A 25317-nucleotide genomic window follows, 5' to 3' on the forward strand; every position below is an offset into this window, starting at 1 on the left:
TTTAACAAATGACGAATTGAATCCCCTTCTCAGCTGTATTACCTTTGTATCCATCATCCCAAGCTCAGTGTCTGTTTTATCCCTGCTAGTTAGGTCTTTTCCCTAGAAGCAAAAAAATTTTCATCGCTACAAAATTCTAGAAGCTTTTCTATTCACCTTTTGAACAAAGCTAAAAAACAAGAGTGTTGTTAATGCATGCACAGCAAATTGCTAGTTAAATGGGAAAGTATTAACAAGACCATGGTTAGCTCTTCAGTAAGATCAGTAAATACAGAATTAGAGGTTCATTGAATCGCCATCTAATTAAGTGACAGTCACCTTGTTAAGCAAGTATATTATCTGCATTTACATTATAGCTGCATTACAAGCTTAACAAGCTTTCACTAAGAATTTCAGCATTACTATGTTCCAAACAATTAGTTTCTTTGTCTAAGGTATCTATTAGTATCATTGGAGCTCCATGTTTACTGCAATGCAGTAGGTGTTACTGTTTACCTTGCCAATCAGTGAATGTTAGCCATTAGGGTAACCTCAGCTTGTGTTGATCTATCCATCTCTTTTGTCTGTATATCTATGGTGTCCCTGCTTGCCTTGACTCTGAAAAAACCCAAATCAATTCTTGCCTATCTGAGGCAACAGACTTGAAATTGAGGAATTTAGCATGAGAAATCCTTTTTCCTACTTTTCTGTGAAAAAATATAGTTACTCTAGTTGTAGACCTTACTAGTCTACATTTCCATAGTGTAAACTCCATAAGAGTTTAAGATATTAGTGCTACTGTCTATCACTTGTATAATAGTGTAAATGTGTAGTAGGAAGGAGGGGACTCTTGTTTAATTCCCTTTTTTGTCTAAGGAGGCTGAGACGTAGCGTTTCCAAGAGAGTGAGCTGAACTAGGCTAGCTGCAAGCTGAGGCTGGGCCTGTGTTGCTCTTTGGTTGGAACTATGCCTTTGTGCAGCAAAGAATTGAAAAAGACAGGATTCAGAGAGCATGAACCAATATACTTTACAGCCCTGTAGTAGGAGTGCTGCTGTGGTTTTGGTCCTTACTCCACACACTTAACTTCATGTTATTCGTAACGTTAGACTAATGTTATTTGTTCCAGCAAAGATCTCACTAACAAAACCAAAGATGTGATACCCTACCAAAGCTGTCAGGAAATCACCTTTGCTTTGTTCTATATTTGTATCTTGTGTTACTGTAGTTTTTATTTCTCATGTTTGTTTGAAAACTACACATGTGTATGAAAGTATACACACATGTGCATCTGCAATGTGTAATTGGAATCCTGAGGTGTACTGATTAAATACTTCTTGCTGTCAAAATGTAGGAAATAAGTTTATTTTTTATGTCCATGCCTATGGAATTTCTTCACTGAAATGTTCAGTTATTATTAGTTCAGTTTCGTGTTGTTTTCTGACCCTCAGTGTGTTCTCCTCCATCACGCTGTGGCAGACTGTGCTGTTGTGGGCCAGGAGGATGCTTTAAAAGGACATGTTCCATTTGCGCTGTGTGTACTGAGAGAAGGTGAGAGCTTGCTGATGCTGATGTTACTTAGACTTGCAAAAGTCCCAGAAAAGGTAAAGTATGTGAACTTCTTCACTAGGTGTAAAGACAGAAGAGGAGAAGATTTTGGAAGAGGTTGTTGAGCAAGTTCGAACTAACATTGGTCCAGTAGCAGCTTTCCAGAAGGGGGTGTTTGTGAAACAGCTACCGAAAACACGCTCTGGCAAGATACCACGTTCAGCTCTTTCTGCACTTGTCAGTGGAAAGCCCTATAAGGTAAGCTGGAGATGTATGCTTTAATGAATTAGGCACACGTGCACATCAAAGACACAACATCACGGTTTCGATTCTCTAGACCATTCTGCAACTGGTCCGTGACTTCAGGTAGTACATTGTATTTTATTTCTACTGTAGCTTACCCAAAAGATTTTTTTGTTCCAGAGCTTTCCAGATACTTTTTTCTTGATTGCTTTTGATGGCTAGATTTAGAAGATTGTCTGAATGAAATTCTGTTTTACTGTTGAAGGACCACAATTTACTATTACATGCTTCTGTATATTCTTCCTTTTCAGATAACACCGACCATTGAAGATGCTAGTGTGTTCAAACACATTGAAGAAGTGCTAAAGAAAAATTAAATGGGATAATAACGTTGATAACAAAGGTGTCAGTTACTGAAGTTAAAGAGACTTTCTGTTAGGAAATACCACATTTTAAAAACTAGTAATGATTTGGGTCTAAATGTTTCTGTGTTCTTTACTATATTGTCACAGCCAATGAAGCATACTAAAGTCTCTGCATTTTGTCATTATATGCTGATATTAAGATTGCTAAGAATTACAAATTGAATTCATACATTTCTGTAGCCTTAAAGGGAAGGAGTCACTGGATTATCTGTCTCATATGAAGTCATGTAACCTTACATTTCAATCCATTATTGTATAATGTGACCAGTAACTTGAGTTTGGCTAAAACAGTTTACAAAAGGTAAGTCATGAAGTGAGGATAGTAATAAATAGGAATTCTACTGTGAAAATTATTGCAGACATAAATTGTCCTCACTTCTAAATTATAAGCCTTTATATCTTTTAAATTTGTACAAATTTTAAAATTAGTTTTCTTGATCCACTGTTGTTTTTTCCTGAGTCTTTCTGCTATAAATTAGATTTCTATAATTTTTTTACTCAATAACTTTGTGAAGTGTCTTTTTTGTAAAATGATAGATAATTTCTGGCTTTCAAATCTGTGAAAATCTTGATTTCTCCATAGTAATATTCAATAAAAACAATGTATTTTAAATGAAGGCAGGCATTTACCCTTTGCATTTTCTGATAATTTGGTTGTTGTGGCTTGTATCACTTATGGTAAGGATAACCAGAATGTGCTTTTGCTGACATAATCAGACATTTCAGGCTCACTGAGCTATATATATAACCAGGAAATTTAGCAAATACAGATACTAGGCAGCCCATTCGTGACTTCATAGGCTATTTCGTAATAGTTAGGGGGTTCTCAACAAAGCAGGGGATGGAGGATACGCTCCCTACATGCACTACTTCTCAAGCTGCAGGTTTTTAATTGAACAATAAATGTAAAAATCCTATTTAAAATACACGGTCACAGAAAAGTTTAAAAGCAGAGAAGTTACTCAAACTCGACAATGCTTTCCTGAGGAAGAAACGGTAAGCCATATGCAAATTCAGATGATGTTGGTATAAAAGAGAGGTTCTGTACTTAGGCTAAGCTAAGGTAGAATTTAAGTCTAGACATATTTTGCTATGGCAGTGTGTCCTCAAAAGAGTCCAGAAATACTGTTACCTCCTGTTGCGTAGAGGTAAGGATAATAGCCCTGTTAATGGGTAAAATAAACCAGCAGATTGATGTAGGAGCTAAAAGGTGATAGGTGCTAATTAACATGAGCCATACTCCAGTGTTGCCTTGTGCCTGTAACCTTTTTGTAAAGTCAATGAGCTCTACCAGCTACATAGGAAATAAATAAAATGTCCATGTGTTTTTTCACTAGGGACTGCATGCAGCTGGGCCAACCGTGTTGAAGCAGGTCATACAGTCATATAATAAAACAGCCTAGTTTGAGTCCGTGCTGTACTTGTTTTTTTGCTAAATCATTGCATAAGGTAGCCACCCTGTTCAGCTATTTGATTTAATTGAAAATCACAATCTGAACAAGGAGTAAAAGCGTTTAAAAACTGAGTAAAGGCTAATGATGTTTTATGGTAGATACGCTAACTATACAGGTTGGTGATTTGTATGTGGGAGTAATTTTGCTCCTCAGAGATGTCCTGAAAACTTTCTTTAAATACTTTTTATATAAGTTGCAGTTAGTTGAAGATATTATTTTCTTCTGGATGGATTATTTAAGTAGCAAGGCTTTAATAGGAGGCCTATGCCAAATAATGGAGTGCTGTGCAGAGACTGCTGAGTATTTATCAGTTTCACAATGCAACAACTTAGCAACCTATGCTGAATAGCTACAGGGCAAGAGATTGATTTTGGGAGTTGTCACTGATTTTTTTTTTTTATATCAGTGAGAAACTACAAGGGTCTTATCACAGAGAAACAGGCACATTCACAAGGCGCATGGCCATTACTGTTTTGTACAATGAAAGCTGAGATGTTGTGTATGTTTGCTGTAGTTATCCTGGCTGCAGCCATCCCGCTGTAATTGCAGAAGCAGGGGAGGGGAACTAATTAGTGAGAGCACAAGCCCTCTAGTAAAGATACTGCAACAGGATGTAGGAGAAGAGAATTTATTTCCTAGATCTTGTATAGTTTTCCCAATGACATCTCATGTTCTTACAGCAGTTTCTCCACTTGTAAGGAAAGGTAACCCGTTTTCTAGTTTGGGGCTCTCTTTTTAAGGAAGAGAGAATTAATATCAAACCTTTTAAACAAAACAAAACCCCCCTTAGTAACGGATACTTAGGCACTTACCTTTCTGAGGGGCTATTTGCTCATTAATATTGACAAAAAACAATCATCTGTCCTCTGAACTGTTTGTGAAGAGCTTGAATAGTTAGCATTCTTAGAGTGTCTCCATGATAAAAATATTTGTAATAACTTCTGCTTTCTGTGCAAGTCTGAGCTTTTTTTTATTTTTTATTTTTTTTTTAATTTTCTTCCTCTTTTTTTTTTCTTTTTTATTTTCTGTTTTGGTGGGAATCATTTAAGATCAAGTCTGGGATAAAGGAGAGGGGCAGAGTGGTCAGGTGTACTCACTCTACTCCTGCCCTGGTAATGTGGAGGATTCCAGAAATGCCAAATGTCTCATTCATCAGCATTCAGAAAAGCCAGACAAAGAAAGCCACGTTATTGCAGCAGTACAGTATGGAAAAGTAGTTGTTTCACGGGCATTGCTTTTGTTTTCCAGAGGAGCCTTTTGCTGAGGAACTGTGATTGCAGAATGCTTTGTCTGCAGCTTTAGCTTTGTGCCGAGCTGGAGGAAGGGAGAAGGAGTAGTCATTCTTGTGCATGGCTCTGGTGCTGCCCAGCAACCTGGTTATACCATCAAGGAAGAACAAGCCTGTTTAATAAGTGGTAGGAGAGCACTGCTTTTCTTAATTTTATTTTTTAGAGAGAAGCAGCATGTGGGTAGATTTGAATGGTCAGGGAGTTACTGAAACTTGGCTGGAAGAGGTTGATGTAGTAATTATTCCCAGCGTAGCAAAAGGGTTGGAGCCAACTAGACAACATTTAGAATAGCCACAATTTCTAGCTGTTGAGACTAGAGCTTCAGCTCGTATGGGGGAGACAGGCATGTACTAGGAGATTTTATATGTGAACCTTAGATCAAAACTGAAGTCCACAATAATCCTCTTTTTAAAATACGTTTTTAATTCTTCTGGTTGGTTTTCTTCCACTGTGAAATAATTTGGGGTTGCTGTACTCCTGGGGCAGGATACCTGCAGCTTTGGTTGCAAGGTCTTGCTCATTCTTTTCCCCAACACACCTCATCCCCTTCTGCCCCCTGAATTTGAGCATGAGCTGTGACAGCGTGGGCTGAAAAAGAAATTCTGTAAAATAGGAGTTGGTGTTTACGAGGGGAAGTGTACTCAAATGATACTGCAACCACTGAAAATGGTGTTTACATTGCTTTACTTCGCGACATTCTGGACTAAAATAATCCAAAAGGAGGTTGAGGGAGGAGAAGACGGAACATCAGCAAGGATGTGGGTGAAACCCCAGGCACTGTACGTGAAAGAGCCGTGTCTGTACAGAGCTGTGCGCTAACCCAGGCCATCACCCATCCGCGAGTTCCGTGCTCCCTCTTGTGGCAGATTCTGACCAGTAACTCCATCGTGACTCCCACCTGTTAGTGGCAAAATGTGCTTATGCTTAGCTATGAGAAGTATCTGGCATCCAAACTATTTTAATGCTACTACGTACCAAGCTTAATAGACTTATAAACACAAATAGCACTGAATTCTTTTTTATTGACATTGGGGGAGAAAAATCTTTCACCATCTGATTGACTGAAATTTGCCAAATGAAAATAGACAAAACAAATGTTTATGTACGTGCAAACATTGCAGATCAAACTGCTAAAAGAAATAACTAAAAGACAGGTCTTGAGCTAAGATCAAGCAGCAGAAAAATAGCAAATAGGTAAATGACTATTAAGTAGGTCTTACTTTGAAACTTCCCATTTAAACAAAGAATAAACAACAATAACACCACCAAATAAAGCCACAGCAGGTAATAGTTGCTCTTCTAAACTTTTATACACTATATATTAATCACTCTGTCTTTCAGTTATTTCCTCTGATAAAACTGACTTCTGTGAAGTCTCAGCAAGGCCATCTTGGCTAAAAGCATAACGTTAGACAGGAGCCTGTCTAATGCCCTGTTATTATGAAGAAATGGTGGGGGTTGGCTTCTCTTTTCTTTCTTTTTCTTTGTTGACTATATCTGGAAACAAGAATTTGATTCTATGCAAATATTAGATTTAATTTTCCAATGCTGGCTGGTGTCTGAAGATCCTGGAACGAAAAGGTGGCTCTTGGTAAAGCAAGATTCGTCTTGGTCCGCAGGTAACATAGAAGAAAGTTTTTGGTTTTTTTGTATAAATCATGTTTTATTAAATTGCTTTTTTTTTTTTTTTTTGTAAACAGTTCTTCTGGGTTTATTTGTTTGTTTTTAAGAGGTGAGCCATTATGGTGCTTCTCTATAGATATCTAACATTTCCATTTTGTCTTTAGAGGTCCGTTTTGGCTCCAGTTCCAGGTTATGTCATTCTATTATACATCATCAGAGGCAGGTGTTCAGCTTTAAATATTGACAGATTTTCTCAGTAGGAACATGTTGAAGCTTCTAACTCTGCTAAACATATTCATTTGACTGTTACAATCCAAAAACTGTAAAAATGGTGGAATGGAAAGATACAAACAGTATTATTGACACTGTATTGTCAAATGTTTGCACTGAGACCCCATGTACCATAGATTTTATTTTTAAAAAATCATATTTATATCCATTTACATAAGACTTACACATTTTAAAAGAAATACATACACAGTAAATACGTAAATGTCTAGTATTTTACAATAAAACAGATGGAACAATGTAAAAATGAGTGGCTTCATTTGATAAAAGCTTTGGATGTGCACTACTGCCAAATTTCTGATGACAGAGATGCTGAGAGGAAAGGGGGAGGTTGTTTTATTTTTCTTTTTTTTTTTTTTTGTAGTAATTTAGGTATTTTTTTTTTTATTCTTGTTTTAAACTAACCAATACATGAAAGGAACATCATATCTGTTTGTCTGATAAACCTTATGTGTTCTCTTCCCTATTACCCTGTTCTTGTAGAGAGTTTTAATGCTCTTTTTCCTAAGTAGTGGTAGTGCACTTCAGGTAAAGTAGAAGAAAGAGATGACATCTAAGGGAGAAAACAAACAAACATTAATTAGCGAGATGCTTTGATTCTAATTTGGTCTAGGATGCAATGACACCAGAAAATATTATAGCACTAAGTAAGCTAGTGCATGTTTTACTAAAACACGAGACATGCATTTGTTGTTTAATTTTAGATCTGCAACATAAATCTATTAATAATGCATTTTAATCTTTTACTAATGTATACTGATTTTTGTCCTAGATCAAAACAAACTGTGCTTATGTTCATTTTACAGTTGTTTTCTTGCTGTTTTGATTCAGCACTGGGGTTAGTTTCCTGCACCTGGAGACCTTTGCCTGTGTGGCACAAGGCTGAACACACATTTTAAGTGTTATAGACTTTGTTGATGTACCCTGTGAGTCTTGTTCACTGCAGCTTGACAGCATTTGCCTTCATCACCCTGACAATTCCTTTGCTATGGAGCAGCTGTTTCCAGATTATTCACATCTTTTTGGAACTCTTCTCCATCTGTCTTTACAAATCCTCTTTGGAATCCTTCATTGATAAAGTGCATTGCTGATTTTGCCAAATCCCCTTTGACATTTCATTAGGATAAAAGTGAAACTAGTATGTTCTATTGCCCCAGCCTGTGGCAACAAAACTGTCCTGGCTGAAACTTCTCACTTGGTGGTGACAAGTACTTCATAAGAGAAAGTGTTGGGAAAGCTTAGCCAGTGTGACTGCCCAGTCCTCTGGCTGTGTAATGGCATTGCAGAGGCTCAGCTGGGCAACCTACACCACAGCAGAAGGCTTGACCTGTCCCATGTGCCCTACGGCAAACTTCTTTGTAAGATTAAATGGCCAGACACCAGCAGTGTTAAATGTTCTTAAATTTCTGATCTTCAGAGTGCTGTGCACTGGGCTGCGCAGAGTATGCTCATGTAACTGTTCTGAGAATGTCAGTTCATGGCTTCTGGCAGCTTGTCAGGGTGGTTTCAACAAATGTTTAAAAAAATGCCTGAAATGCAACTTGAAAGCATATGAATTGAACCCAGCTGTTGTGAAGAAACACCATAAGACACTGTAAGGTTGTACCCAATTGGTATTGTTGGCATAAACTATTTTGAAATACGAGGTGCTGACATTCTCTGTAAGAAAGGTGAGTAGCAGAATGCAAGAATCTGCAGCCTGCTGTGATCACAGGCCATCATCTCATTTGTTCCACATGCAACCTGTTTACAGCTCTCTTTTCAATCTGCTCTTCATATGCATATTCCCCTTTACTATATTAAAAATCCTCTTATATTGCTATTGTGTGATAGCTCCTCCAGCTATCCATCCCCTCTGCTTCTTAGTTAGAATCAGTCCCTGATTCTATGCATGCAGATAATTTAGTTACCAGAGTAACACAGCTACTGATGTATTCTAGGCAAGGTGTTACAAGCCTGGGTCTCAGTCTGACCTGGATCTGGAAAATTTCAGGAGGCATCATGAAGAAACTGTTACTCAGGAACTGCAATCACAAAACTGTTCTGTTGCCCTTCAACCAACTTCACATCCCCCATAGGAGCAGTTTTTGTTTATGCATTCATCCTTGAGATTCAGGTAATTTTTTTAAGTTTTCAAGTTTGATATAATAATGAAGGAAGTCTTTTCCCTGCCTATTTTTTTATGTAATTTACTGAAATCCAAAATTATTTTAACTTGCTCTTTGGTTTCTAACCTGCATGACATTTTGAAGTTGCACTTAGGAACAGCGCATACACTAAAGTTGTAGTTCGCACCATCTTGTTGCTTCTTTAAAAGGAGTATATGGTAAGTGAAAAGAAATAGTAGTATTTTAGTGTCAGTCTTCCTCATTTATAAGCCTTTGCAATTTAGATGTAAATTTGATATTCTTATAGAGCTCTCAAGCATTTAAGATTAGAATGTAATTGGCAGAATAGTGGACAAGCAGCAAGTACCAATGATGTGATACGTATCACTGATACCTGAAACACTACTAATAACTCCTGTAGAAATGGAAGTTAACTTGTACAGCTCGTACAACTTTGTATAAACATCTTTTTGCTCAAAATGCGTAACTCCCATATATATATATAGTGCCAGCAAAGTTTGCTACTTTACTTCTGTTTGTGGATTGCTACTCTTTAGACAGTTTTTGAATACAGTGGGAATAAACAGCTTGGATAATCTTAAGTTAATTTTTGTTAACATACCAATTTTCAATTTCTGCCCTTGCTGCACTCTTCAAACCTATTGGAAAATATCACCTCATGTGCCTGGCCCATTACTATTGCCCTACTAGATAGCTTGGTGTTTGAACTTAATTTTTGGTCATACTTTATTGCTTTCAACAGTGCAATTCTGAAGCATATAGGAGAAAAGATACACATCTCTGCTATCAGTTTCTACCCCTACTGAACCCACTGAGAGTACTGTCATTGGCTTCACTGACATAACACCAAGTTCTAATCTATAAATATGTAGACATTAAAAGATTTATATAGTTCATGTGCTTCATCATCATCTTTGTTGGACCAGCGGCTAAACATATTTAAAAAAAAAATCTCCTGTGCTTATTTTTCAGAATTTATACTCTTGCAGTCTCCTGAAGATCTGTGAAGTAATGCTTGTATCATCGGTAGGATCCTGAGCAATCTATATTTTCCAACTGGTAACATTTGCTGTTCCTAAACACGTTTTGAACCTGCCCAGAATTAGTAAAATCTCGATGGCCCCAAGCCTCTCCCAGTCTTGGGAGTCTAAAAAAAAGGACTTTCTTGCAGATCCTGGCATATCTTGCCTATAATATGTAACAGCTACCAAAGCATGTTTAATACCTGGTGAGGTTTTGGTGCTATCCAAATATTCTTTCCAGCTCCCCTACAATCCCCTGAGTAACTAAATGGAAAACAAAACTGTTTTACTGAGAAAATATTAGCATGAAATGGTGCCATATTGATGAAAGCGCTCACCATGTTAGTATTTTGCAAAACTTGTGATGTAGCAGAAAACTGTATTTCCTCAGAACTCTGGAAGAGTGCATTTGTGAGATTCATAGCCATATTCAAAAGATAAGTGGTGAGAAATGCAACATAAATTTCAGTACTAAATCTGATCCAAAGTTGCATTCAGCTCAGAATATCCTTTCTTTGTCAGTAGTCAATTCTGAATGATTTGATAAGTGCAAGAATTTCTGTAATAGATAACTTTGGAAGATTTTCTGTATAGGGAAAGTTTTGTTCTAGCTTTGTGCAGCTACCTGATGTTCTAAATTGAGCCATATCTCTCATTAAAAAAAGAAAAGTAAATCTCTTCTGCTTTACTAGCTTTCCCCCCACCCCCTCTCCTTAGCTCCTGGTAGAACTCCTTCAAGTTCTCAAAGTAAATTCAGGCCCTGTGCCTACTGCTGTCTCCCCAGTTCTACCTTTAAGTTTGAGAGCGTACAAAATACGTTGTGGTTGGTGAGCTATCATATGTACAGAGTTCTCTGAAAACTTTTATCTGCTAAAGTGGTTTCAGCAGAAAGAATCTGCTGTTTGAGATGGGGAAAAGAATAGCATAGCCTCTCTTAGACTGAGCTTGAGACTGTTGTCATGATCAAATGACCACCCTAGTGAGTCTGAGTTAGATCCTCTGCGCCATGCTGGCTCTTGCTTGAATAATGCCAAGGAATATTGGGTGTAGTGTACAGTTTTATAAGGAGCTTTCATGATGGCCCCTTATGAATACTCACAACAATTCAGTGCTGGCTTCTTTGCTAGGCCTTGTCAGCATGAGTATGTGCGAACTGTTGAGCTGTCTAACCTCTGCAGTCGTGATGAAGCAACTGCAAATTGCAAAAAAAAGAAACAAACCAGAACCTCTTTAGAATCAGGAAGAAAATAAATCAGTCTGTTTCCCACTGGACGGGTGGCTATTAAATTGCTCTGTGGCTTTCTATGACATGATTGGGGCATGGTCTAGTTCAGAAGTGAGAGTTTCTTCATGTCTGGTGTACTATTGAAATGTCTTAAGTGACTACAGTTCAAAACTCAATTTTGTCTTTATTTTGCTGGAAGTCCTAATACTGTACCTATCATGCTGTTTAAATTCTATAGTGTTCTTAGCACTGGGAGATAGGAAGCCAAATCCTGGATGAAGACATTTGTCTTCAAAGCTACCTGCCTTTAAGTCTACTGAGTTCAGTACCCAGCTCAATAATAAACTGTCGAGAAGACCTCAAGTAAATCACTAAATCTCCCTAGTGCCTTAGTTCCCCATCTGTAAAATGGCAATAATATCCTCTACATCATAGCATGGCTAGAAGATGAAATCCATGAATGTTTATAAGGTTCTTGGCTACTACAGTAATGTGGGCCATGGAAGTGCCTAGGGAGCTAGTACCTTTATTTGTACATGGAATTTGCCTTGGAATGGATTCTTGTCTTTTAGCTTCATCATTGCTAAGAAGTACAAGATTAAAAGCAAAGCGTGCACATGAGCAGTGGAGTCAATGGAATTCAGTGATGCAACGAGTAAATTATTCCATCTGTGACTGCAACTATGAAGTCTTGTTTTTAAAGGTGAGAAACTAATGGAATTTAGATGGCTGTAATGGAATTTAGATGGCAATATTGTCATACCAAGTTTATTCAAGAGTTACAAAATGTAATCACTACAAGCAGTGTATTAAATTACTTTGAGACAAGTATATTCATAGACCTAAATTCTCTCATGAGGAAATGAACAGCAGTATTTTTAAATGGCGCAATCTGTGTACTGGTACTTCTCAGAACTTCAGGCAGATATACATGGCTTTATCATCCATAAACCTGACAGAGTAGCTGCAATGGGATTTGTCCCTTCTGCCTGCCCTCTTACAATGATTTTAAATTTGACTTATTTTTTAATTATGATCTGCTTGTTACTTTTCCAATCATTGCTGAGTTAGTATATCTTTTGGAAATTAAATTTTTTCCAGAGAAAATGAAGACTAGTATACAGTAACTCAGTTAGTACCTGAAGTTCAGTATTTGCTAACTACACTACCCATCTGATTGTTATTAATTACTAGCAACTGGAATTATTTGATGATCAAGGCTAAGCTAGTTAGTTTGAAAGTCAAATAGGAAAATAAAGGTGATAGCCCTTTCTAAGTTCATTCTCTAAAATACATTCTACCTGCTGGAGAGGCTAATGAGCTGAAAAATTTGCTTAGATATTATATGCAATCTTAATTTACTGACTTTCAACTAGAAAGTCAGTAAATTAATTCCTCAATTTCTAATGTTTCCTTTGCATATCTAGGATGGCTAGGTGGCCTTTTTTATATATATATATATATATATATAAACACTGACACTCTGAAGCAAACCTGAAAAAATCAACAGTATGCCAAGTCAGTGCTTGTCCATTCCCCAATTAATTCAACTCTCCCAGACTATGTTCATCCTAGTTATGTGAACACAGCCATTCTGGTGCAAGACAGACATGCACAAAAAGTCAATTTAGCATGCTAGACTAAGCTGCTTGCTTTTCAACAGTAAGTGCAGAAATGACTGCATACCATCAGTCGCCATCTTCCGTGACTGCCCTGATGTTGTGGTTAATCTGAACCCAGCCGGCAGCGTTTCCGACGAGCCCGGCATCATGCTGATCCCATGAACCTCGCGCGGAGGAAACTGTCGTCGCCAGGAGGGGCCGCGTCTGAAGTTCTTGTCATCGCTCTGTCAACACAGAGTTGTACTTGATAAAGCAAAGTGAATTTTTTTGATTAATTATCCTGCTGTCTGCTGCCTCTCCCAGTGTCAAATGTGTTCTACAACTACCCTGCTCTGTTGCCCTGCATCCAGTAGCTGCAATGCGTTTGAGACACTCTTGTAAAAGTAAATGCTTTAGAAATATTAAATGCTAGGGTGGAAAACTCTTCTTAAACCTCTGGCTCCATATAGTAGAGGGTTTTAGTATCAGCTGAAATAGAACTTTCTTAAAAGTCAGCTCTCTTCCAAACACAGTAACAGAAAGTAAAGTGGTTTGTTACTGCATTAGGAGGCTTACATAAAGTGCTAAAAAAGAATTAAACATTCATGTGCATGCCCAGAATTCATAGGTATCTCACATTTTCAGCAAGTCCTTAAAAGTTTTATTCCTCCTCACGTGCAAAAATTCAAGACTTGAATATTTTTGCACTGGACTGTTACCTTAACATGCATATTTTCCATAGGTGGATGTGAGATTCTTTATCGTAGATAACTGCCCCAAATCCCACTCTATTACATGCAGATTAACTTTGAAGAACCAAAAAAAAACCCCCCAAAACCAAACCCACCAAAAATCCACCTTTCTTCTTTCTTTATTTTTAAATAAAGGGTGTAAGTGTCCTAAAGAACAGGTTGCACAGGCATCCACGTCACCGCCACTTGCTCTGGCAGTGAAAATTCTACTCCTTTCTGCATGTTTCCTCTATGGAAAATGTTTAAGGTAAGAGTGCAGTGCCAAATTTAGCATCCAAAATGATATGAATATGTAGTCATACTGAGGTTACTTTAAAAACCTTGACTGGCATTTCCTAATTTTTTTTTTAAAGCTGTAACTGACTCTTTTTAACAGTGTGCAACTTAACATGTCTTCATGCATTCAATTTAATTTTTATTTTTTACTGTGATACTCTATAAATACTGAAAATAAAATCAATTACTTCCTCAAGTCGTCTTTCAGTTCCTAGTGCTAAAAGGTTGTTGTATTCTCTCTCAAGGATCTGCCGTGCCTAGGGATACCAAAGTAAAAAATTAAAATAGTTGAAGATGAATCAAAGGCAATAATGTGTACAGATTAACCAGAAGCAGCATGAGCAAACTTGCCTGGGTGTTTTGTGTTGGAATCTGTAATAATAAAGCTAAACTGCTGTAATCAAAGTTTTCATCCAGGGCTATAAGTGAACCATGTACACCGCTTTCTAGGATATTATTTGCATATTCCCGGAGGCCAATAGCTTGTATCCAGCGTATGACTCGATCATTGCTCCATACCAGCACATCTGTAAGGACATAACACCAGTTCAGTCTCCTGATACCTGTCAACTTCCGAACTCTACAGGTGCATGCATGTAGTTTTGCATGCACTGTGGATGTCATACTGCTTTATTAAATGAGGAATGCCAGCAAACTATTCATAGAGCTTTAATATCTCCAAAATCCTGTGTGATTTTTAGCTACCTTCAAGTTAAATGTTTAGTCCAAATGAGAAGGGTGCCTCCAGAGGGCATCTCCAGAGTGCAATTCCTCCCACCTCCTATAGAGATATCCTTTTCAATTCTTAGGCAAAATTTTACAGTTTAACAGTGCAAGAGCACAGGAGAAATATCCGTTCCTCAAGGCTTCACTTGCAAGTTTTGTATTAAACATTTTGAGACTCGGGTCAGCACCCACCATTTCATAACATGCCATAAAGCAAATGATGAGTTCACGATTTTAGAGCCTAAACCTATTTTTGGTTCAGAAAGCTGGTTGAGCTGTTAAGGTCCATGCCAGTTATAAAGCTGAGGCAGCAAAACAAGCTAGGAAACCATTTCTGAGGATTTGGCTATTATAAAAAGAAGTATTCTACCCTGCCTGTAAGATTAAAAGACAGTTACTTATACTGATCTTTATACTCGTGAGTAGGAAACATAATACTGACTTTTGTGTTACTAAGTGATGAGGCTTTTTCCTGAACCCTTAGGAGTCCCGCTAATGTTGCTGTCCTGGGAGCAGGCATTCTTCATCGCCTGACCAAGAGCATCCCAGACTTTGGGGTCAGGATCAGCTGAAACACAGCATGGCAGCCAGGGATCCCTGAGACCAAATCCCCCCTGGGACCGTGTCTAACCGACCGATCCACGACCGGGGGAAGGTTGGGTGACGGAGGTGTGGGTTATTACCCTTGTCCTAGCAGTGACTAGCCTTGAAGCAACACCCAAATTTGAGACCGATACCCAATTCCCCCATGTCAGTCTCCAGCTATACCCACTCAGGCTGACTGACACTGATGCCTCCACATCCAAAGCAAAGTCTTCGCCTTAGTGCATGCCACCATCTGCCTTCAGCAAATGCACGCTTTCACTGTAGCCATTCCCCCTTCATCATTCCCTTTTTTTCTTTAGCTCTTCCAATCAGCATTGTGCTTGAGAAGTGGTAACTGCTGTATTTGCTAGAGCTGGAAATGCTTAAAGGAATCAAAGGATTCACTTCTGGTAATGGAAAAAAACCCAACAACACTAATTGTTACATATAAAAGGAACCGCGCAGCGAGCCTGCAACTGCTCTAGAGAGCTTCACACAGAAAAATACTTTAAAATCAAATGTTAAATCTTCTAATAAGGCCACTTCTGTTAGGAACTATTCTTACATACCAACCAGCTGTCTCAGCAGCCACCTCTCAAAGCAGCATTTTCTATGGTACATAATTTGAAGCAAGAAATCAAAGGCAAAGTTTTTCAAAAGCAGGAGCACAGTGTTAGGGTCCTGCATGCTGCCATTTCCCAGCAATGCCCCCAGCACATCCCACTGAGCTGCAACCTATTTGGCCGCCTGCTTCTAAAACCGAAAGAGGCAATGGTAAGCTCTGTCCCCAAAATCCAACTTGGCAAAATGTATGTATCAAACCACCATTCGGAATTGCAGCCCCAATTTAGCAAAGTACTTAACTGTGCCTAATATAAGGAGATATTTTGTGTTCTGAAGACAGATAGACTTAGGTTAGTTTTACTTAAAGCACATGCTTAAATGCTTTGCTAAAATGGCATGACAAGGGGTTAATAGTGTCAAGCTTCAAAAGAAGAAACATTCCCAGTATTCATTCCCAGGAACTATCACCTTTTATTTCATGCTGACTCATTTCTCTTCGCTTTTCCAGTTCTTTTCTATCATAATTCAATCTCTTTAAACACATGATTCCATATTGCAAGCTTGTTCTGTTATTTAAAAAGAAACATTTACAGAGTTAATAAAGATAATTTTGAAGATGGGAACATATGTAGGATGTATTTCCTGCGTGTCACATGAGGTGTTTCATGGTGCCCATGTAGCAAATCTTGAGGACAGAGGGCAGAGCAAAACCATTAAAAAAAACTCCACAGACTTCAAAAATGAAATGGATGAAACCAAAATGAGTATGTTTGAATAAATGTTCTACCATAAGAAACCCAAAACATTAAAAATCGCATTCAGAAAAGGTCAGCCCTTGAGAGCCGTGAAACGTTTTGTCAAATCAGGCCTCAAAAAAGTGACAGGCAGTACATTAAAAGAAAAATCCCTTTCCTGTCACAAACATCATTCTCCCTAAAGTCTAAATGCCTTTATTTCCATATTTCCAATTTAGCTTCCTGGCTATATCCCTAGATAACGCGAACAACTGTCAATTTGCTTGTACTGTTAACAGCTTTTATGTGCTACACACAATAGCTTTTCATTATTATGAGATCTCACGGCTTCAAATCTTAGTCTGCCGCTTTCTAATACTTTAAACCACTTAATAAATTATGACTGTTTCTGTAGTGTCAAGGTTTTATTTATGTATTAATGGTTCCCCACTCGTTATGAAATTTATCTGTACCAATATCTTAGTTTTGAGACACATAACTGCAATGCAGTTGCTATTACTAAAGGAATCTCTCTCAATTCAGATTTCTGACACTCAGCATTCACTTTTCTGTGTGGTTTTCTACCAGAACAACAGAAGGTAAGTTTTTTTTCTGTGCAGCACTGAACACTACATCAGACTATGTGTGTCTTGATAGGTATAGTCTTTATACCAACATACCGATGAAAGCTATCCACCATTTTTAAGTGCACACGCAGATCTTTCTTTGTCAGGTGATCTAACATCCTCGCATCTACCAGGCATTCCATAAAATAACTTCGGTACTGAGGTAAACCCAGACTGGGGAGCCATTCGTTACCTATCCATTCGTGGTTCATATCGCCATAAGCCAGGGTCTGCAGGGAAAAAAAAGGGAGAGGGCAAATAAATTCTTGAGTTTGTTCCAGGTTGCACCACAGACTGAAGACAGAATATCTATCTCTCTGCTCTGCTCGTTTCTAGCGAGACTTTCTAGCTTAGAAATCCTGTCTAAAAAAAACCCTAACACTTCATTTTTACATCGTTTTGGCCTTGGATGTGGAAGCCACTGTGAGATATTTGTTACTGATAGCAGTTTTGCCTGTTGTGTCTTGTTTTCTATCTTTGTAAATTTTAAGCAATTTTTTTGTAATAAGAAATAGTAGTTTCAATTTTTACTTTTAAATCCAAGCAAACTTATTACACAATCAAAATGTGTTTACTTCATAATCTTACTTGTGTTCAGTTGACCTTCTAGAATATTTATGCTAGGCAATTCCTACATTGAACTTGGTAATACAAACGTGGCCTCAGGGAATCCACTGAAGTTTGTGTCATTGTTTAGTGGGGGCTAGGATTTCCTAAATAGGATCTAATGACACTTCATTACAGGTTACACACCTGTAGTCCTTTTGGGACTAAAAGTTCATTTCAGTTGTTTGTCAGCCAAGCTTACCTTCCCCATCAGTCTTCGCCATCAGTCAGAGCAGGTGACCAAATACATTCTATTAATGAGATATTTTCAGCTGTGAACAGCTTAAACCTAAGTGCATCATATACAGAGCTCAATAAATTGATTCTTTAAGGTACAAGCAAACCGGATTCCTCCTAGAAGCTAGCATTCAGGCATTAAGCGACTTCATTGTTCAGCTGAAATTTCAATAGGGTAAGGAAGAAAGTATATGAAAAAAAACATACGCATGTAGAGCTATTTTTATGTGGGTTGCACAATTAAGATGCAAAATAGATTTTACATCTCACTATTGGCAATTATTTTGTACTACTAAAACTTAACAGAAAAGAGAACTCATACTCTTCAATAGGATCGTGCTCAGCTTTGAGCATCGCTTTCAAGCCTAATTATCTTTTTGGTTTTGTTTTTAATGTCTTCTGTCATTATAGACAAAAGGATAACCCAGTGTGAGCTGGATATATTTTCTATGGGGGAAAATATAGTCCCCTCATCTCTCATTCCTGAGATTTTGAAGAGAAAAGCCATGCCATAAATACAGTAAGATTGTGTAAGAGTGTGCATATATTAGAGAGAGAGAAAGAAGCTGAAAAATATAAGTAACTGTTAGTCTAACTAAAGTGAAAAATTTTGTTCCTAATTATACAAGACTATTTGTAGACTGATACTTGGGTGTGATTTATACAATTGTTCTAAAAAAAATATAGTGTAATTTTAGAAATGTTAGATCTCAAACTGTTGGCATATTTAATCAGCCTGTTCTCCAAAATACTTCTTCTAGATTTGGCTGGGAGTTAGAAGATGTCTCTGGAATGTAGTTGTTTCTTTTAAGAAAAATATTTACAGCATATGTACCTCTTTGTGCTTTTCCTAGGAAACCTGTCCAGAGAGTACTTGCTTTGTATTAGAACTCTAAAATGTGTAAATCATAATTCAGTTGAGATACTGTCACAATACTATAGTGCTCCATGCATATTGATACACTGTTAATTATATTATTATTAGCTTTCTGTTCAAAAAAATCATGTGAAAGGGTCATACCTGAGCCCAGCTGCCTTCTTCAGACTCCTTCTGTGTTATCAGCAGGAAGCAATTAGTAAAGCAGGTAAAAAGACAATAAAAAAGAGTTATAAAAAGATGTGGGTTTCACGTGTATGTTAATCTTAGAACCAATGAAAACATACATGTAAAATGTGCCGATAAAATAACTCCAGTCAGTGGCAATGTTCTGGGCTAAACTACCTTTTAAGGTAGTTTACAAGACCCAAACCATAAAATCTTAGCAGGGCAAATCTAGCTAAGTTTTTAAGATATAAAATCGTTATAGCTTGGTGAACCTTTACAGCATTATCTTAAACACTTTTTAGGGTTTCACAATCCATTTACTTACAAAATTGGGCATTAGAGATGCCATTTTTTGTTTCTAGTTAGATTTTGCAACATTCACAACAAAAAGGTGTCTTCCTGTGAATGTATTGTAAAGGAGCTTTTTATATAACATTTTTAATGGCAAAACTATATTTTTCTGGCTGGCCAGTTAAACAGGATCAACTCTACTACTGGTTAGTTGAGTGTTATTATATTTGTATTTATCTTTGGCAACATAATAAAATTGAAAATGAGCTCAGCTGTAAAAAAAAAATTATTGATGAAAATCTGCTTCATGAATGTTCATGAGAAAACTTAAAATAGTATAGCAAGCGTAAATTTCTAAGAAATAAGTCTTTATTGCATCAAAATTTAGCTTCAGTACCTCCCCCACCATTTATGGACTGGGCTGACTATACCATTTTCTAATCTGAAGACAGATTTTTCAGACATCTCACTGTAGGATTGTATTATGTTTTATAAGCACTGTTACGGAGTTGTTATGATGTAATGCTAAAAACAAAACCTAAAATAACATATGTTCCAAGTAAAAGAAAAAAGTCAGAACTATTGAATAAAATCTATTAATATTTATTTATGTCCCCCCAAAGCAGGGAGAGGTTTGACAAAAATCAATAATTAAATGACACAGTCCATGCACCCTAAATCAAAGAGCATGAATACACAAGTATGGACATGAAAGACTCAGTATTAATGAAAACACTGAGTTGTGTAAGGCACCATTCTCAAGCCTTTTCTTAGTTCATTCTGGTTTCAGCAAATATAAAACTATATTTAGAAGAGGTACTTCTCAGGGAGTAGAGTACAGGGGAAATGTTGCACCTGTAACCGCAACAATTTCATTTCATTAAATGAGGTTTCACACTGGCAGTGAAACTATTATGTACTGTAAAACTCCAATACTGGTTTTAGGTTCACACAATTTTTGTGATCGCAGTACAGTTTGTAATTTCTTTTGCTGAGAAAGGATGTAACTGTTCTTTAGATTCAATTTCACGACTCCCTGCAACCTTCTAATGGCATGCTTGGGAAGCATCCTACAGAAGATGTTAAAGGAGACGAGATACATCCTAGTTCTCTTTCAAGCACTGAAACCATTTTAAATGGAAGTGGAAAGACTAACCGTCTTTGCTGGAGCAGCAAGATTTTCCATTTCTTCATGGGTCACCCAAACATTGCCTGAGGGCTATGGACAAGGCCCGCAGGAAGGCAGGTGGGATCCACATTAGGTAAGCAGTGGTAAAGAAGAAAGGCAGCACCACTGTAAGTTAACAGCGTATAGCATCACCATCAGCACAACCACGTCCTTGCCTCTACCGAGCTGCAACTAGAGACAACTTTAGACAACTTGGTTTGTATCTTTCAGTTAGAGGATTCTGAACGGACTCGATGGAGTGTTTCAACTAGAACTGATGGATGAAATCCGGCAGACCACCGTCACAAAGGAAAGAATAATAATTAAAGCTGCGTTTCACACACAAGTGGCAAATACAACCTTTAGCTCATAGCTGTCTGGAGGTAAGCTTCAGTTCTCAAAGATTTTCCAGCCTACATATTCTGCACACATCACATGCTCATACTGTAATCTAAATAATGATTACTTCCGCTGCACGTCTGTAAATCAAAAATGTCAAGAGAATTCACTTGTAAAACTATTTTTCCTCATCCTATTGTTTTCAGTCAGATTATTACTAGGACAATGAGATGAGGCAGGGAGGGGGTGTGGAAGTCTGCTGTGTTTTCTTGAGAGCTGAAGTAAATTCACTCCTTTCCTGAGAAAGAGGGGAGGCAGAAAGACTTGCGACTTGGAAATGCACATTCCAAGGCAGGGCAGCTTTGTGCTGCCAATTACTCAGGGAGAAATAAAAAAAACCAAGGCAGAATTATTCCCAATGTTTCTAGCTTGAATGGACTGTTTTCTCATTTCATAACTGTCAATGCTCTTATGCTTTGAAATATGCTCTTATGCTTTTAAAATCAAAATTAATTTTGTTTAGTAATTCAAATTCCTGTTGAATCTATACTGCTTTACTTAGGTGAAATCCATTATGATTCATAGTATTACCATGGTTATGACATATATGACATGAAGATAAAAGGCCAGTCAACAGGAACATTAGAGTCCTGTTGCCCAGTTGCTTATGTCGCTCAGTGGATCTGGTACCCCTCATTTCCACCAAAAGATTCTCCATGAACTCCATGAAGAGATTAAAAAAATAAATATTATTACTATTATCATCATCATCATCTTACTATTAGAAGTCTGGGCTGCACTACTTGAGTAGTAGTCTTTGTCCTTCACTTCTATGCCATGTTTCCCGTCTGATCAAGACTTTTTTTTTTTTTTTTAATTACAGTCTCTGTTGCCTCCTTCATAGCCATCACCATCAGCCTTTCAGCATGAAAATCCCCTTTTGTTATCTTGTTTCTTTATCTCCTCATCAGTTTGGCCTGGTTTTCTTCATTTTCCACTAAAAGGTGCTTTTTATCTATAGCACATACATTCTTACTCTGCCCTAATCTACTTTCTTGCTCTTTTTGATATATTGCCCTTTCCTTTCAGACTTGTATCTCTGTATTTCTTCTTTACTTGCTTCCTTCCCGTCTTCTGTGGCTTTCTCTCCCTTCCTCACTGAATGCACACACTCCACTTCTCCCTTCCAGACTCTCCTTTCACATCTCCAATCACTACTTCTCTTAAAAGCATGAAGAACCCAAAGCCAGCCAACTCAGATGAGATAACATTTGAAAGGATGCAAAAAAGGAGAATGGGAACAAGATTCAAAGGAGCTGTGTTCCTACATAACATCTCCCCGCTCCTGCCTTGCTCCTCCCCATCCCACCCCCACCCCCCACAAAAAAAAAAAAAGAAGAGAAACAAAAAAAGAGAAACACAATCTGGTTTGGTTGGGAGAGATGACTTAAAGGAAGAGACAGGCAAAAGTACAAATAAGATGCTCAATACCGATCATTTAGATAACATCAAGGTTAATCAAAAGCACAATTTAAAAAAAAAAAGAGTATCTGCTAAGGATAAATATCAGTGATCAACAATCAAGCGAGTGATGAACAGGTCCTTCTGAGTCTCTATAGGGCAGTTCACACTGGTTGGGAAGTGAGTGTTACCACAGAGCCACTCTTGTACTACAAAAGTCTTTCTGCAGACTCCTGCAGGGTGGTGGGGAAGAAAGAGCTGAACAGGACTCACTGTTCTGGATGTTGGAGGTGCTGATGGACTTGTCAGTGACACCATCTCTTGGATTGCTAATCGGAGCTTTAAGCGATGAAGAGGATTGCTGATTCCAATTTCTCTTTGGATCTCAGTATCGGACAAAGCAGACATAATAGCTCCGCTCTTCACGTTGGCGCGGCAGGCAGCAACGTACCAGGCTGGCATGCCTAGCCAGAGCTGTTGAGAGAAAGGACACGTTCACCCAAAGCATTGCTTCATTTCTCAAATTAAATTAATCATCAAGGCACCTATCAGTCTGAATCAGCATGGTAATACACACAAATGAGTATGAATATCATAGTCTTTAATAAACCAGAATTGTTTCAGAACTTTTGAAATTGCCATGGCTTCATATGAACTCTTTTAGTTGCTTTTATTGTAACCAGAACTTTAAAGCAAGGGATGCTTTGAATTATTTTTAGAGCTGTGCCTCCAGCACCTCCTCCTTTCCTAGGCCTTTAAGGAGCAAGTAGTGGCACACATCAGTGTTACTGCCCATTTGATAGTCTTGTCTTATGTACAGAAAACAATCTAAAAGGAATTAAGTAATTTTTTCACTTTTGGACCAAAATGGCTTTCTCTCTTTTTCTGTTTTAGTCCCCATGGTGTACTCATGGGGCACAGTCTTACATTTCTCAGCTTTTATTTTCTTGGTAGAGATAAACAAAGCACAGTTCACATAACCAACCTAGTGAGGACTGAGCTTACTGTAAATTTGGGAACAGTCTGGTATGGCGTCACATCCCAGCTAAAAATACTGGTTAGAAGTTGCAGCAAAATGTGAGCACAGCTACACCACCTGTGGATTTAGAAGATATGTATTTGCGGCTTCATGATTTTCCTCTCCTTACGTTAGTCTTACCAGCTGAGGTCAGCAACAGCCCCTTGCGTCACCACTTAGTCTTTCCTTGTAAGAGGTACTCGCCACTCCTGGCGGTCTTTCCTGGGACCTACTGGGTAAGAATTCTTCTTGGTTTTCTCAGCTTTCTCATTTTGTGCTGCCTCATTAATACGACTGTCAGTGTCTACAGCTCTTTGCTCCCAAAGGAGATAATTCCATAGCAGGGATACATACGTGTGGGAAGTTCTTGTCACAGTATGAAATACATTATGCTGTAGCAAAACCTGGATGTAAGCAGCGAATGCCATAATCACCGAGATTTTGGGGACAACGCAATGGAAAACAAAGACAGGCCTAGCTAGGTGCATCTCGAATAGGCCATCAGAATTAGCTCATTTCATTATTTTAATTTTCTCTCTTAATAATGGCTTACTAAAAGAGGACACAAGGTCACGGAAAGGAGTCAAGGTATGCCATCAGTAAATTCACCAACAAATCTGGAAAGCAGAGACCAATTGAAAGGATTTTTATTTAATTTCTCGCAGTACAGGGAACTACTGTGTGGTTATTAACAAGTCTATACCTTATCTGGGAAACATTTACTTAAAAGACAGCTGTTAGATTGCTGTTATGTCACAGAGAAAACAGACTTGAATGTCAGATTCCAAAAGAGCTCAGTCAGGCTTTTCTGTACTGACTGCTGATGTACCACAGAGCTTGACGAATGACTGCATCATGTTTCAAAAAGCCCTTCCCACTGATGGGATGAGCCACTGCCCTCCATCCAAGGCTAGTCTGAACCTCAAAAATATGATCTAATTCCAACTAACTGTAACAAAATACAAAGTTTCATGAAAGTCCAAAAATGAAAACAAAAATCACGTAGATTACACCCAGCTGCACTTAAACAAAGGCCATGAGGAAACAATGCATAGCTTTAAAATGTATTTAATATTCTCATTTAATTTGCCATTAATTTTTTTCATACGTGCACTTGAAAGCAGGAAAGCGTAAATACTGGGAGTTATTCACCCTGCAGAAATAGATTCAAATGTTTGCCACTCATTAGGTAAATTAGTTCTTTAACAAACAGCTGTCTCTACCAAAAAGTGCAGTTAGATGAAAACAGTCTCTAAGAAGAGGGCACAGTAATTTTTCTATGCCGAGAACCCAGATATCAAGATTGATATACTCTTCCAGAATTAGTTAAGAAAAGCCACAGTTCTTAAAATACATCTCACCTACATCTGTGCTACATACAAATGACCAGAATAAATGCTACGGCTGAAAAGTCAAGCCCTGAAAAGTTTGGAAATGTCACGATTGCTATCACATATACTTCTTTATTTGGGGCCTTTGTCTCCTTTAATATTATTTTCGTTCTTTAGTCGAAGGGTCACACGTTATGTATTCCCCAGGAGAGTATGAAATGCACACAGTGTCCATCTGCTGACTGAATGCACTGATGCTCACTGAAGAAATACAGTACTTGTGTCCTCGTATCTTTTTATCATCAGTATTCAATCTGCATTGAATACCGCAACATAAACTTCCTCATGGGCTTTCCTGTGCTACTCTCATCATATTTCCCAAGAAGTTCATAGACATCAATTTCTCTTTACAGCCCCTCTCTGAGACATACAGGAAGCATATCCTATTTTAGAGCTAGGAATCAAGGAAAAAAAGACTAGGGCTTAACTTGTCAGAAATGTCTTCAAATTTTGGGTCACCCTGGAGGACATCAAGGGCAGATTTTTCTCAGTATTCAGAAATGTATAGACCTTTGTATGTTCACATTTCCAGCAAATCAGCTTTGACTGTAATATTGTATATTTCCGACTGATACAAATCTGGTTACAGAACTCTCAAAGTCATATGAAAAAGTCAGGTAGTGGCCAAGTTAATGAATGTTCCATATTAACAGAGATATTTTGGGGGAAGGAAG

The 25317-nt window shown here is 37.9% G+C and overlaps 2 protein-coding genes across 2 annotated transcripts in view; one reads left to right on the plus strand and one right to left on the minus strand.

Annotated features, from left to right (window-relative positions):
- ACSS3 (acyl-CoA synthetase short-chain family member 3) overlaps positions 1 to 2214 on the plus strand; it is a gene marked incomplete at its 5' end in the record, with an annotated part of 89887 nt that extends 87673 nt beyond the window's left edge. The window contains 3 exons of the mRNA XM_010561971.1: positions 1429 to 1528; positions 1608 to 1783; positions 2080 to 2214. Of these exons, the coding sequence (XP_010560273.1) occupies positions 1429 to 1528; positions 1608 to 1783; positions 2080 to 2145 (342 nt within the window). The remainder of the gene's footprint in view (positions 1 to 1428; positions 1529 to 1607; positions 1784 to 2079) is intronic.
- A 3724-nt stretch (positions 2215 to 5938) lies between these two features.
- PPFIA2 (protein tyrosine phosphatase, receptor type, f polypeptide (PTPRF), interacting protein (liprin), alpha 2) overlaps positions 5939 to 25317 on the minus strand; it is a 345825-nt gene continuing 326446 nt past the window's right edge. The window contains exons 23-32 of the mRNA XM_010561832.1: positions 22508 to 22708; positions 20423 to 20485; positions 18952 to 18981; positions 17142 to 17344; positions 16196 to 16293; positions 14204 to 14379; positions 14041 to 14109; positions 12910 to 13069; positions 11098 to 11190; positions 5939 to 7400 (exon numbers count right to left, since the gene is read on the minus strand). Of these exons, the coding sequence (XP_010560134.1) occupies positions 11132 to 11190; positions 12910 to 13069; positions 14041 to 14109; positions 14204 to 14379; positions 16196 to 16293; positions 17142 to 17344; positions 18952 to 18981; positions 20423 to 20485; positions 22508 to 22708 (1059 nt within the window). The 3' untranslated portion in view covers positions 5939 to 7400; positions 11098 to 11131. The remainder of the gene's footprint in view (positions 7401 to 11097; positions 11191 to 12909; positions 13070 to 14040; positions 14110 to 14203; positions 14380 to 16195; positions 16294 to 17141; positions 17345 to 18951; positions 18982 to 20422; positions 20486 to 22507; positions 22709 to 25317) is intronic.

Source organism: Haliaeetus leucocephalus, unplaced genomic scaffold (assembly GCF_000737465.1).
Source record: "Haliaeetus leucocephalus isolate CR32 unplaced genomic scaffold, Haliaeetus_leucocephalus-4.0 Scaffold151, whole genome shotgun sequence".
NCBI classification, from domain to species: domain Eukaryota; kingdom Metazoa; phylum Chordata; class Aves; order Accipitriformes; family Accipitridae; genus Haliaeetus; species Haliaeetus leucocephalus.